At 46.0% G+C, this 14,528-nt stretch overlaps 1 protein-coding gene across 1 annotated transcript in view; it reads right to left on the bottom strand.

The window, feature by feature from the left end:
* Window positions 1-14,528, bottom strand: part of LOC124020711 (potassium voltage-gated channel subfamily KQT member 1-like) — a 56,981-nt gene that overhangs the window by 10,897 nt on the left and 31,556 nt on the right. The window contains exons 7-13 of the mRNA XM_046335962.1: window positions 14,204-14,314; window positions 13,689-13,784; window positions 13,098-13,214; window positions 12,293-12,431; window positions 10,731-10,787; window positions 10,285-10,408; window positions 329-404 (exon numbers count right to left, since the gene is read on the bottom strand). Of these exons, the coding sequence (XP_046191918.1) occupies window positions 329-404; window positions 10,285-10,408; window positions 10,731-10,787; window positions 12,293-12,431; window positions 13,098-13,214; window positions 13,689-13,784; window positions 14,204-14,314 (720 nt within the window). The remainder of the gene's footprint in view (window positions 1-328; window positions 405-10,284; window positions 10,409-10,730; window positions 10,788-12,292; window positions 12,432-13,097; window positions 13,215-13,688; window positions 13,785-14,203; window positions 14,315-14,528) is intronic.

The following is a 14,528-nucleotide window of genomic DNA, read 5'->3' on the forward strand; positions in this document are numbered from 1 at the left end:
AAAAAAAAAAAAGGAAAAAAAATGTAGACCAAAATGTATGTGAAAGTACTTTCACATTTTTGAAATGCATGGGTTAAATGCATTCGAGTCAGTGTATTTGAGTATTTGTTTTATACTTTCCAAGTCTATTTACAAATACATTTCAATATTCTACTAATTGTTTTTGTTTTTTTTAAATATCTGAATACTTGTTTTGAAAAGTAATTAAAATACCTGAAATGGTATTTGAACCCGGGTGTGGTAGCCTATACCAGAATGTAGGTAGTGGTATCTGTCAATACAGTGGATCGTTCCTGGTCAAAAACACTCCTACAAACAACGTACCCACCTGGAATCTCTTCTTAGCGACAAAGTAGCGCATCCGTAGGATCACGTGGATAGCTGCTCTGTGACTCCCCTGCAGCCTGTGTGAGGGAGATGGCTATGAGGGATGTTTTATAGTATTCAGAAAGTATTCACACCCCTTTACCTTTTTCCACATTTAGTTGTCTTACAGTCTGAATTTAACATGTATTAAATGTAAAAAATAACATAAAAACTGTGTCACTGGCCTACACACAATACCCTATAATGTCAAAGTGCACTGGTCTACACACAATACCCCATAATGTCAAAGTGCACTGGTCTACACACAATACCCCATAATGTCAAACTGCACTGGTCTACACACAATACCCCATAATGTCAAACTGCACTGGTCTACACACAATACCCCATAATGTCAAACTGCACTGGCCTACACACAATACCCCATAATGTCAAAGTGCACTGGTCTACACACAATACCCCATAATGTCAAAGTGGAATTGTGTTTTTCTATTTTTGTTTACAAATGAATTAAAAATGAAAAGATGAAGTCTTGAGTAAATAAGTATTCAGCCCTTTTGTCATGACAAGCCTGAATACGTTCAGGAGTAAAACAGTTTCTTAACAAGTCACATAATAAGTTGCACGGACTCACTCTGTGTGCAATAATAATATATTTTGGAATGACTACCTCATCTCTGTACACCACACAAACAATTATCTGTAAAGTCAGTCGAGCAGTGAATTTCAAACACAAGGACCTGGGAGATTTTCCAATGCCTCACTAAGAAGGGCACTTATTGGTACTACAAAGGTACAGGTGTCCCTCCTAACTCAGTTGACAGAAAGGAAGGAAACCGCTCAGGGATTTCACCATGAGGCCCATTGTGACTTTAAAACAGCTACAGAGGTGAATGGCTGTGATGGGAGAAAACTGAGGATGGATCCACAACATGTGTAGTTACTCCACAATACCGATCTAAATGACAGTGTGAAAAAAAGAATGCCTGTACAGAATATATCTATTCCAAAACATTCATCTGTTTGCAACACGGCACTAAAGTAATACTTCAATACAATGTGGCAAAGCGATTCACTTTTCGTCCTAAATACCCAGTGTTATGTTTGGGGAAAATACAATAGAACACATTACTGAGTACTACTCTCCATATTTTCAAGCATACTGGTGGCTGCATCATGTTATGGGTATGCTTGTAATTGTTAAGAACTGGGAAGTTTTTCAGGATAAAAAATGTAACTGGCGCTAAACACAGGCAAAAGCCTAGAGGAAAACGAGGTTCAGTCTGCTTTCCACCAGACACTGGGAAATTAATGAACCTTTCAGCAGGACAATAACCTAAACCACAAGGCAAAATATACACTGGAGTTGCTTACTAACTATCCAGGAATATTCTCAAGTCCAAACTATTCAAGTAAACCATACAGTCACAAGGAAATTCAGCACCCTACAACAGTGGTTCTCAACTGGTTTTGCCTCGGGGACCCAAATTCAACCAGGTCGTCTCAGTCGCGCCGCTATATTGATATTAAATGTAGCAATTATATGACGTGGGAACAACATTCCCAACTCTTTCATTGTCAATAATACCATTTTGCCCTTATGAAGAATGTAAATAAACTCATTGGCTTGAGACCACAGAATCAACAAACATAGCACTGATAATAGCTCTATATTGGAAATACTGTGATTGAAGAAAACATTGTAAGAAATTAAATTACTCATAAAAAATGTGTTATCATGTCTACACACTTTCTCCTTGTTTTAAGTTATTTGAGTTCAGAGTATTTCTTCATACCTTATTATTATATTTTATACTCCCATAACCCACTAAAAAACCTCCCTTGACCCAAATTTTGGTTGCGACCCACCAGTTGAGAATCACTGTCCTAGAGCATGAGGGTAATTCTGTAGCTGAGGAGTGTCAGGGTGTGTCAGCATTTAGCTGCCTAAATTGACCCCGGCCTCATTTCTTCTGAATAAACAGATGGAGCCAGATTGAGACGGGGCCATTCCCTACAGACTACACTTCCAGCAGAGAGTTTAGCTCTGATTATCCAATGAGGCTTCATTCACAGCAATCACTGCCCACTGGACACAGACAAGTTTAACGTTTGGTTTTGATTTACATTTGGTTCAGTTGTAAACTAACTTGAAATAAATGTAAAATTAACACACAAAAAAATGGTCTATGTCATTGGATTTAGGTAAACATTTTTGGTGAAAAAGACACAATTCCCTCATGATGGCTTTTTGCAAAACCAATCAGTTTTCCACAGTGACTGAACGTCATCACATAAACCTTTTTCAGGTTGAAACGACGTGGAAACAACATTGATTCAACCACTTTTTGCCCAGTGGGTGTCAACTAAGTGGTGTTGCAACATACAGTAAATACATATATTGATGAATATGTAGGTGGCTCAGAAACACTAATGTTTTATACTCAATGTCTCTGTCATTTGACTCTGATAAAGTGGCTCAAAAAACACGGGTGGTTCCAAAACGTCAGTGGATCGGTCTTTGAGTGTCGTTGTGAACACTAAGCCCAGAGTGGTGCTTTAACTAAGTGGTGGATGGTCCTGGTGCTTAGCATCCATTAGAGGGAACATGTAGTGTGTCTGGCCTCATCACCCTGGTAGAACCTGTAGTCTGTCTGGTCTCATCACCCCGATAGAACCTGTAGTCTGTCTGGTCTCATCACCCTGGTAGAACCTGTAGTCTGTCTGGTCTCATCACCCTGGTAGAACCTGTAGTCTGTCTGGTCTCATCACCCTGGTAGAACCTGTAGTCTGTCTGGTCTCATCACCCTGGTAGAACCTGTAGTCTGTCTGGTCTCATCACCCTGGTAGAACCTGTAGTCTGTCTGGTCTCATCACCCCGATAGAACCTGTACTCTGTCTGGTCTAATCACCCTGGTAGAACCTGTAGTCTGTCTGGTCTCATCACCCCGATAGAACCTGTAGTCTGTCTGGTCTAATCACCCCGATAGAACCTGTACTCTGTCTGGTCTCATCACCCCGATAGAACCTGTACTCTGTCTGGTCTCATCACCCTGGTAGAACCTGTAGTCTGTCTGGCCTCATCACCCTGGTAGAACCTGTAGTCTGTCTGGTCTCATCACCCTGGTAGAACCTGTAGTCTGTCTGGTCTCATCACCCTGGTAGAACCTGTAGTCTGTCTGGTCTCATCACCCTGGTAGAACCTGTAGTCTGTCTGGTCTCATCACCCTGGTAGAACCTGTAGTCTGTCTGGTCTCATCACCCTGGTAGAACCTGTAGTCTGTCTGGTCTCATCACCCTGGTAGAACCTGTAGTCTGTCTGGTCTCATCACCCTGGTAGAACCTGTAGTCTGTCTGGTCTCATCACCCTGGTAGAACCTGTAGTCTGTCTGGTCTCATCACCCTGGTAGAACCTGTAGTCTGTCTGGTCTCATCACCCTGGTAGAACCTGTAGTGTGTCTGGTCTCATCACCATGGTAGAACCTGTAGTCTGTCTGGTCTCATCACCCCGGTAGAACCTGTAGTCTGTCTGGTCTCATCACCCTGGTAGAACCTGTAGTCTGTCTGGTCTCATCACCCTGGTAGAACCTGTAGTCTGTCTGGTCTCATCACCCTGGTAGAACCTGTAGTCTGTCTGGTCTCATCACCCTGGTAGAACCTGTAGTCTGTCTGGTCTCATCACCCTGGTAGAACCTGTAGTCTGTCTGGTCTCATCACCCTGGTAGAACCTGTAGTCTGTCTGGTCTCATCACCCTGGTAGAACCTGTAGTCTGTCTGGTCTCATCACCCTGGTAGAACCTGTAGTCTGTCTGGTCTCATCACCCTGGTAGAACCTGTAGTCTGTCTGGTCTCATCACCCTGGTAGAACCTGTAGTGTGTCTGGTCTCATCACCCTGGTAGAACCTGTAGTCTGTCTGGTCTCATCACCCTGGTAGAACCTGTAGTCTGTCTGGTCTCATCACCCTGGTAGAACCTGTAGTGTGTCTGGTCTCATCACCCTGGTAGAACCTGTAGTCTGTCTGGTCTCATCACCCCGGTAGAACCTGTAGTCTGTCTGGTCTCATCACCCCGATAGAACCTGTAGTCTGTCTGGTCTCATCACCCTGGTAGAACCTGTAGTCTGTCTGGTCTCATCACCCCGATAGAACCTGTAGTCTGTCTGGTCTCATCACCCTGGTAGAACCTGTAGTCTGTCTGGTCTCATCACCCCGGTAGAACCTGTAGTCTGTCTGGTCTCATCACCCCGATAGAACCTGTAGTCTGTCTGGTCTCATCACCCTGGTAGAATGTATGCACACATGACTGTAAGTCTGTCTGGTCTTGGATAAAAGTCTGTCTGTCTAAATGGTAGAATATATTATTATTATTATATATTATTAGAACCTGTAGTCTGTCTGGTCTCATCACCCCGGTAGAACCTGTAGTCTGTCTGGTCTCATCACCCCGATAGAACCTGTAGTCTGTCTGGTCTAATCACCCTGGTAGAACCTGTAGTCTGTCTGGTCTCATCACCCCGATAGAACCTGTAGTCTGTCTGTTCTCATCACCCCGATAGAACCTGTAGTCTGTCTGGTCTCATCACCCCGATAGAACCTGTAATCTGTCTGGTCTCATCACCCCGATAGAACCTGTAGTCTGTCTGGTCTCATCACCCCGATAGAACCTGTACTCTGTCAGGCCTCATCACCCTGATAGAACCTGTACTCTGTCAGGCCTCATCACCCTGATAGAACCTGTAGTCTTTCAGGCCTCATCACCCCGATAGAACCTGTACTCTGTCAGGCCTCATCACCCCGATAGAACAGTGAGGGAGCCAGCAGCACACCACTCTGATCTGGGGAGGACTGAGAAAGGGAACTGGGGACATCCACCATAGAGGAAGAGGAATTGAAAGGGGGTGTGTGACTGGGTAGGCAACTAATAGTCTATTTCAATCTATCGTCCCTGCACTCTTGCAGTAGTCTTACCACCCCTACACAACCATACACACCAAGCCTAAACCTAGAAGACCATGCACTAACTTTTCCCCCTAGCCTAGACAAACACCCATGGATGTAATCCTGCCTTCTCTCTCTAACTCTCTCTCCATCTCTCCCCCTCTCTCCCCAAAGTGACACTTGGGTGACAAGAGGATAAATGACCTTGGTAGTGTGGGTCTGGACTGTGTCTGTCTGTCTTTCTGTTTGTTTGTTTGTTTGTTGGGGACAACAACAAGGCAGGCGTATGAAAGGAGCTGAAAGTGACAGGAAAAGGTCATGTCATTACTGGTGTCAACACCCTGGTCTAAACAGTCACTCCCTCTCTCTCTGATCTCAGAGCAGCTGACACTGTGATGTCACAATGCTAGATGAGGACCTCTGGCAAGCAACGTTGACTCCTCCTACTTTCTTTAAGCCAAAAACAACCCAGATGAGTTAACATCTTTGATTTGACACGTTATGAATGTCTATAGGTGCTACTCTATCTTCATACTAGTAGCTGTTAATGACCGAGGGGAGTCTTAAACCAAACTACAAACAGCAGCACTAGCACAAAATGGCCGCCCCTCCCCTGCTATCATTGTGCTAAAGATTGTGGAGTCATCTTGGCTGTTATCTACCAGGGAGCTGAACAGTAGCTGCCTGCCAATCATTCCTCTCCAGTGCCCTCCCTGACAGGAAAGAAAAGAGCTACCTCCTCGACTGCCCACCACTGCAATCAGGATAAGATAAACAGGAACCTTATCTTGTTGGTCAAAATACACCACATGTTAACTCATCAAAACAATTGCAAGAAACATTAAAGGCCAGTAGGAAGATCCAGGAACGTTTTACAAATCTCAAATAACTGCTGTGTCATCTGAGCAAAATCTGCCCATAATAAGCCTGCATCTATCTATAGCCAGTAGCTAGTAGACACCCATTGTTGGAGTCACAGGCCCCAATAAACTAATGATATACCTTACTGTACCTGACAGTAGCCTATCAGGGTAAAACCATTAGCCTATAACACACAGAGATCACTAGAGGACCTGATGTCATAGATCCTCATAGTTACACAGTGTGCTGATTATGGCAGCCATTTTAGTGAAGGATACATCAGTCTAATATGCCTAGAAAGTGATTATATTTTTTTTAAACAATTTTGTACATTTAACCTTTATTTAACTACGCCAGTCAGTTAAAAACAAATGATTATTTACAATGACGGCCTACCCCGGCCAAACCTGGATGATGCTGGGCCAATTGCAAGTAAAACTAAATGCATGCTCTTCAACCGATCGCTGCCTGCACCTGCCCACCCGTCCAGCATCACTACACTGGACGGTTCTGACTTAGAATATGTGGACAACTACAAATACCTAGGTGTCGGGTTAGACTGTAAACTCTCCTTCCAGACTCACATTAAACATCTCCAAACCAAAATTCAATCTAGAATCGGCTTCCTATTTCACAACAAAGCATCCTTCACTCATGCTCCCAAACATACCCTGGTAAAACTGACCATCCTACTGATCCTCGATTTCGGCGATGTAATTTACAAACTAGCCTCCAACACTCTACTCAACAAATCGGATGCCGTCTATCACAGTGCCATATACTACCCACCACTGCAACCTGTATGATCTCATTGGCTGGCCTTCGCTACATACTCGTCGCCAAACCCACTGGCTCCAGGTCATCTACAAGTCTCTGCTAGGTAAAGCCCTGACTTATCTCAGCTCACTGGTCACCATAGCAGCACCCACCCGTAGCACTCGCTCCAGCAGGTATAGCTCTCTGGTCACCCCCAAAGACAATTCTTCCTTTGGCCACCTCTCCTTCCATTTCTCTGCTGCCAATGACTGGAACGAACTACAAAAATCTCTGAAGCTAGAGACTCTTACCTCCCTCACTAGCTTTAAGCACCAGCTGTCAGAGCAGCACACAGATCACTGCACCTGTACATAGCTCATCTGTAAATATCCCATCCAATCTTCCTCATCCCCATACTGTATTTATTTATTTATCTTGCTCCTTTGCACCCCAGTATCTCAACTTGTACATTCATCTTCTGCACATCCTACCATTCCAGTGTTTAATTGCGATAGTGTAATTACTTCGCCACCATGGCCTATTTATTGCCTTACCTCCCTTATCCTACCTCATTTGCACATGCTGTATATAGACTTTTTCTACTGTATTATCTTGGCCAGGTCGCAGTTGCAAATGAGAACTTGTTCTCAACTAGCCTACCTGGTTAAATAAAGGTGAAATAACATTTTAAAAAATTACAAATTGTGCACCGCCCTATGGGACTCCCAGATATGATATGATACAGCCTGGATTTGAACCAGGGACTGGTTTAGATCGCTGCATCACTCGGGAACACAGTGGTCCCTGCTTGTTTAATTAAGGAGCATTGTTTAATGGGGCCGTGCTGGTTTCAAGGGGTTTAGCAGGCAATGGGGCAGAGAGAGAGTCCCAGTTAATGATGTCCCTGCATGCAATAGCCAGCCTGACCCATTACCCCACTGTTTAGTATGGATCCTTCAGGGACAGGAACTCAGCCTCATTTACACCACTTTTCTCACAGAGGTCTATATCACAGTGGCTTTCACCATGCCCATGATACGCATACTATGCAAGTGCGTTTGTGTGTGTTTGTGAGTGTGTGTGCGCATGCGTCTTTGTGTCTATCTGTGTGTGTCCTCAGGGAGCTAAGTCTTCAGGTATCAGACAAGGTTAGTCATCATCAAGAGAGTTGCAACCGCTGTTACGGTAACTGAGGCTCAACCGCTGTTACGGTAACTGAGGCTCAACCACTGTTACGGTGAATTAGGCTCAACCGCTGTTACGGTGAATTAGGCTCAACCGCTGTTACGGTGAATTAGGCTCAACCGCTGTTACGTTAACTGAGGATCAACTGCTGTTACGGTGAATTGGGCTCAACCGCTGTTACGGTTAATTAGGCTCAACCGCTGTTACGGTAACTGAGGCTCAACCGCTGTTACGGTAACTGAGGCTCAACCGTTGTTACGGTGAATTAGGCTCAACTGCTGTTACGGTGAATTAGGCTCAACCGCTGTTACGCTAACTGAGGCTCAACCACTGTTACGGTGAATTAGGCTCAACCACTGTTACGGTGAATTAGGCTCAACCACTGTTCGGTGAATTACCACTGTTACGGTGAATTAGGCTCAACCACTGTTACGGTGAATTAGGCTCAACCACTGTTACGGTAACTGAGGCACAACCGCTGTCACGGTAACTGAGGCTCAACCGCTGTTAGGGTAACTGTGGCGCAACAGCTGTTAGGGTAACTGAGGCTCAACCGCTGTTAGGGTAACTGAGGCGCAACAGCTGTTAGGGTAACTGAGGCGCAACAGCTGTTAGGGTAACTGAGGCTCAACCGCTGTTAGGGTAACTGAGGCGCAACAGCTGTTAGGGTAACTGAGGCGCAACAGCTGTTAGGGTAACTGAGGCTCAACCGCTGTTAGGGTAACTGAGGCGCAACAGCTGTTAGGGTAACTGAGGCGCAACAGCTGTTAGGGTAACTGAGGCGCAACAGCTGTTAGGGTAACTGAGGCGCAACAGCTGTTAGGGTAACTGAGGTGCAACAGCTGTTAGGGTAACTGAGGCGCAACAGCTGTTAGGGTAACTGAGGCGCAACAGCTGTTAGGGTAACTGAGGCGCAACAGCTGTTAGGGTAACTGAGGCGCAACAGCTGTTAGGGTAACTGAGGCGCAACAGCTGTTAGGGTAACTGAGGCTCAACCGCTGTTAGGGTAACTGAGGCTCAACCGCTGTTAGGGTAACTGAGGCGCAACAGCTGTTACGGTGAATTAGGCTCAACCACTGTTACGGTGAATTAGGCTCAACCGCTGTTACGGTAACTGAGGCTCAACCGCTGTCACGGTAACTGAGGCTCAACCGCTGTCACGGTAACTGAGGCTCAACCGCTGTTACGGTAACTGAGGCTCAACTACCCGCCAGGGTAGTGGGTTCGATCCCGGGACCACCCATACGTAGAATGTATGCACACATGACTGTAAGTCGCTTTGGATAAAAGCGTCTGCTAAATGGCATATATTATTATTATTATATATTAACTGAGGCTCAACAGCCGTTATGGTAAATGAGGCGCAACCGCTGTTACGGTAACTGAGGCTCAGGCTGGAAATAGAGTACAGACTGAAAGGGAAACAGACTCACTGGGATGATGTCATTATGATGGGACCAATCAGAAAGCAGGGTTATAATGATGTCATTACGAAAGACACAATCACAGAGCAGGGATATGATGATGTCATTATGAATAGACCACTTAGAGAGCAGGGTTATAACAATGTCATTATGAAGGAACCAATCAGAGAGCCGGCTAATGATGATGTCATTGTCTCACTGTGACACGTGGGTGATGGACCACAGACTGAAAGAGAAACAGACTGACTGTGACACGTGGGTGATAGACGACAGACTGAACGAGAAACAGACTGACTGTGACGTGGGTGATAGACGACAGACTGAACGAGAAACAGACTGACTGTGACGTGGGTGATAGACGACAGACTGAAAGAGAAACAGACTGACTGTGACACGTGGGTGATAGACGACAGACTGAAAGGGAAACAGACTGACTGTGACACGTGGGTGATAGACAATAGGCTGAAAGAGAAACAGACTGACTGTGACACGTGGGTGATAGACTACAGACTGAAAGGGAAACAGACGACAGACTGAAAGGGAAACAGACTCACTGTGACACGTGGGTGATAGACGAGAGACTGAAAGAGAAACAGACTGACTGTGACACGTGGGTGATAGACGACAGGCTGAAAGAGAAACAGACTGACTGTGACACGTGGGTGATAGACGACAGGCTGAAAGAGAAACAGACTGACTGTGACACGTGGGTGATAGACGACAGACTGAAAGGGAAACAGACTGACTGTGACACGTGGGTGATAGACGACAGACTGAAAGGGAAACAAACTGACTGTGACACGTGGGTGACTGGGGTCAGAACACACTGGTCCTCCTGGTCCAGATCGTCCCCAAAGCTGCTGTTCCTCTGGAGGGGACGAGGGTGCTGCACCTCCAACAAACCAGGGGTCTTTTTCACTGTCAACACATACAGTCCCACGCAAGCACACACACACACACACACACACACACACACACACACACACACACACACACACACACACACACACACACACACACACACACACACACACACACACACACACACACACACACACACACACACACACACACACACACACACACACACACACACACACACACACACATACAGAATATGCATAGCCAAGTGACAGAAGATTTCCCTATGATCTTATAATGTCATTAAAAAAAATCCATGCAACCCTTTCACATTTGTATATTTGTGTAGCGAAAACAAAACAGCTCAGTGCTTTGTTACCTGGGAGTGGAGAGCTGAACGTAAGGGAGGAAAGAGAGGTCCAGGACTGCTGGGTATCTGTGAGACCAAGAAGAGGAGGGACGGGAGGGATGGAGACAAACACACGAGAGGATCATGTAGCTAGCAATCTAGTAGATACATCATCCTCTGGGTGGGATGGGAAAGGCTGGGAAAGGCTGGGAGGCATGCTTTCTACGGGTCATGGAGGGGGGTGGGGGCAAGGTGGGATGGAATGGGAAGCATGGTTTCTGGGTGGGGACGGAGGAGGAGGTGGATGGGGACTAAGGGGGCAATGGGTGGATGGGATGGGGACTAAGGGGGCAATGGGTTGGGGTTATCTTTGTATGCAGGTGGATGGGGACTAAGGGGGCAATGGGTTGGGGTTATCTTTGTATGCATTGAAATGTATTTTTATAAAGCCCTCTTTACATCAACAGTTGTCAACGTGCTTCATAGATACCCAGCCTGAAACACCAACAAGCTACTAAGATCATCACCATAACAAGATAGAAGGGTGGCACAACTGAGACATTTTGAAGGGGGTTCCAGAACCACTACAACCTCAATGTGCTGGAACCAACACATTCAACTGAAGACTGATTTATCTGCAGTTGACTGACTAAAGGGTTATATACCTATACACACATGTACCGAAGGAGCAGGCAGTGAGAGACAGATATAACAGTAACTGAGACAGTGATTGGCCAAGAGGACAGCTGCAGTGATTGGTCAAGAGGACAATGACAGATGCAGTGATTGGTCAAGAGGACAGTGACAGATGCAGTGATTGGTCAAGAGGACAGTAACAGATGCAGTGATTGGTCAAGAGGACAATGACAGATGCAGTGATTGGTCAAGAGGACAGTGACAGATGCAGTGATTGGTCAAGAGGACAGTAACAGTGACAGTGATTGGTCAAGAGGACAGTAAAGTGAGTGACAGTGGATTGGTCAAGAGGACAGTAACAGTGACAGTGATTGGTCAAGAGGACAGTAACAACAGTGATTGGCTCACCAAGAGGACATCCAGTGATTGGTGACTTCAGTGATTGGTCAAAGGACAGAAGCAGTGATTGGTCAGAAACAGTGCAGATAAGAAAAAGAGACAGTGATTGGGGGAGAAAGTGAGAAACAGAGAGGTAAAGAGAATAGTAACAGTGCAGTGTGGTGACAGTAAAACTGGGAAATGTGACAGTGATTGGTCAAGAGGACAGTGACAGATGCAGTGATTGGTCAAGAGGACAATGACAGATGCAGTGATTGGTCAAGAGGACAGTAACAGTGACAGTGATTGGTCAAGAGGACAGTAACAGTGACAGTGATTGGTCAAGAGGACAGTAAAACAGTGATTGGTCAAGAGGACAGTAACAGTGACAATGTAATACATTCATAAAATTAATCATATTTCATTTGACAGAAATGGAATTGGCTCTGATAACCCCTGGCAGAGTGCCATTAAAATGGGGGTGAACTGCCAGAAACCCTTTGAAAAGGTTACATATTTCATTTGACAAGCCACTAAGATGCAGTGTAAATATATATAAGAGAGTACCCCTCTCCTACCTGTACACACAGTGCTGTAGACATCAGAGCTGAGCTCCCTCCCACTATTGAACACTGAGTCGTAAGAGATACTGGGAACAGTGGGAGAACCAGGCCCGTCGTCCTTCTCACTGCTCTTCAACTTCCTCCTCAGCTTCACCTGTTTACAGAGGGACAGATGTGAATGGATGGACGGACGGACGGATGGATGGGTGGATAGATGATGGATGAATGATGGATGGATGGACAGATGGATGGATGGGTGGGTGGGTGGGTATACAGACAGTGGGTGAATGGATGGATGGACAGATGGATGGATGGGATGGGTGGGTGGGATACAGGATGGGTGAATGGGTGGGTGGGTGGGTGGGTGGGTGGGTGGATGAATGGATGGGTGGGTGGGTGGGATGAATGGATGGATGGACAGATGGGATGGATGGGTGGGTGGGTGGGTATACAGACAGTGGGTGAATGGATGGATGGACGGATGGAGAATGGGTGGGTGGGTGGGTGGGTGGATGGATGGATGAATGGGTGGGGGTGGGTGGGTGGGTGGATGGATGAATGGATGGGTGGGTGGGATGAATTGGGTGGGATGGGTGGGTGGGTGGGTGGGTGGGTGGGTGGATGGATGAATGGATGAATGGATGGGTGGGTCAATGGACAGACGGAGAGCGGATTGGCTGGATGGGTGAAATGGGTGGGATGGATGGGTGGGTGGGTGGGTGGGTGGGTGGATAAATTGATGGGTAGAAGAATGGATTGATGAATGAATGAATGAAATAGCATCGATCTGATAACCAGTGATTCTATATGGACAGCTGACCGTTTTCTTGGGCTTGGGACTGGATACAGAGGAGCTGAGCAGAGCAGGTCTCCTCCTCACAAACATCTTGAACGTGGCCGAGTCAGGGTTCTCCACAGCAAAGACCCTCCACGAAGTCTGGACAGAGAATGTGGTCAGAAAGTAAACAGACATTAACATTGCAGGTGACTACTGGAATCTACACCACAGTTGACTCGAGATGAAGGTACTTTTAAGGAATAGTGAGGAATGCATCTACCTAACCAAGCTCCACAGCATCTCCAGACTAACAGGTTTTCTGAAATGCAACAGTTGTTGTGATGTAAAAGAGCATGCTGGTATAACAGAGATAAGAATGGGCCGAAAAGCTCACTTCACGGCTAGCTTGAAATGTCGCCAATTGTGCCATCGAATTGGATCCTTTTCTATAGCTCAACTGGTTCGTACGTTGTCAAGGGGGGCGGTCAAGCGTGTTAGCGAGGCAGAGGGCCCCAGGTTTGAGCTGTGGAACAGACAGTTTACTCTGAGTTGTAGTCAGAGAGAAGGAAGCTAATGTTGCTTATCTAGCACACTGACGTCAGTTTCACTGGGTACCGTCTCTGTCAGACTCACCTGGATGAGAATGGCAGCTGCAGGGATCTGTCTGTTGAAGTGCTTCTGTCTCTGTTTCTGTTGAACCTTCAGTGCAAAGCCTGAACCCAGGATCCCCTGCAAACAAACGCAGAGGATTACTACACTAGAAAAGTAGGGGTGTTACCTAGTACCATAAAGGGTTCTTCAATTGTCCCCTAAGGAGAACCCAGTAGCTCAGTTGGTAGAGCATGGCGCTTGTAATGCCAGGGTAGTGGGTTCGATTCCCGGGACCACCCATACGTAGAATGTATGCACACATGACTGTAAGTCACTTTGGATAAAAGCGTCTGCTAAATGGCATATATTATTATTATTATTATAACCCTCTGAAAATAACTATTTTGGGTTCCAAGTAGAACCTCCAAAGGGTTCTACCTGGAACGAAAAAAAAAAAAGGTTATCCTATGGGGACAAACGAATAACCCTTCTTTTCCTAAGAGTGGTGTTACTGATGAACAAACAGTATATTTCCACCTGATTACTCCTGCACTCACAGCTGGTAGGGCGAAGAAGGAGATGGCAAAGACTGAGAAACACGATGCAATGGTTTTACCGATCCACGTCTGAGGCACCTTGTCTCCATAGCCTATAGTTGTGACGGTTACCTGCAAAAGACAAAAGACTGCTAGGAGAGTCATCCCAGACACCTGCCCTGTTTAGTGAAGCCAGACACACACACACCAGTGGAGGCTGCTGAGAGGAGGACAGCTCATTATAAATGGCTGTAACGGAGCCAATGGAATGGCATCAAATATATGGAAACCATGGAAACCATGTGTTTGATACCATTCCACGGATTCCGCTCCAGTCATTACCACC

The sequence above is a fragment of the Oncorhynchus gorbuscha genome, unplaced genomic scaffold, assembly GCF_021184085.1.
Source record: "Oncorhynchus gorbuscha isolate QuinsamMale2020 ecotype Even-year unplaced genomic scaffold, OgorEven_v1.0 Un_scaffold_885, whole genome shotgun sequence".
Taxonomy (NCBI): domain Eukaryota; kingdom Metazoa; phylum Chordata; class Actinopteri; order Salmoniformes; family Salmonidae; genus Oncorhynchus; species Oncorhynchus gorbuscha.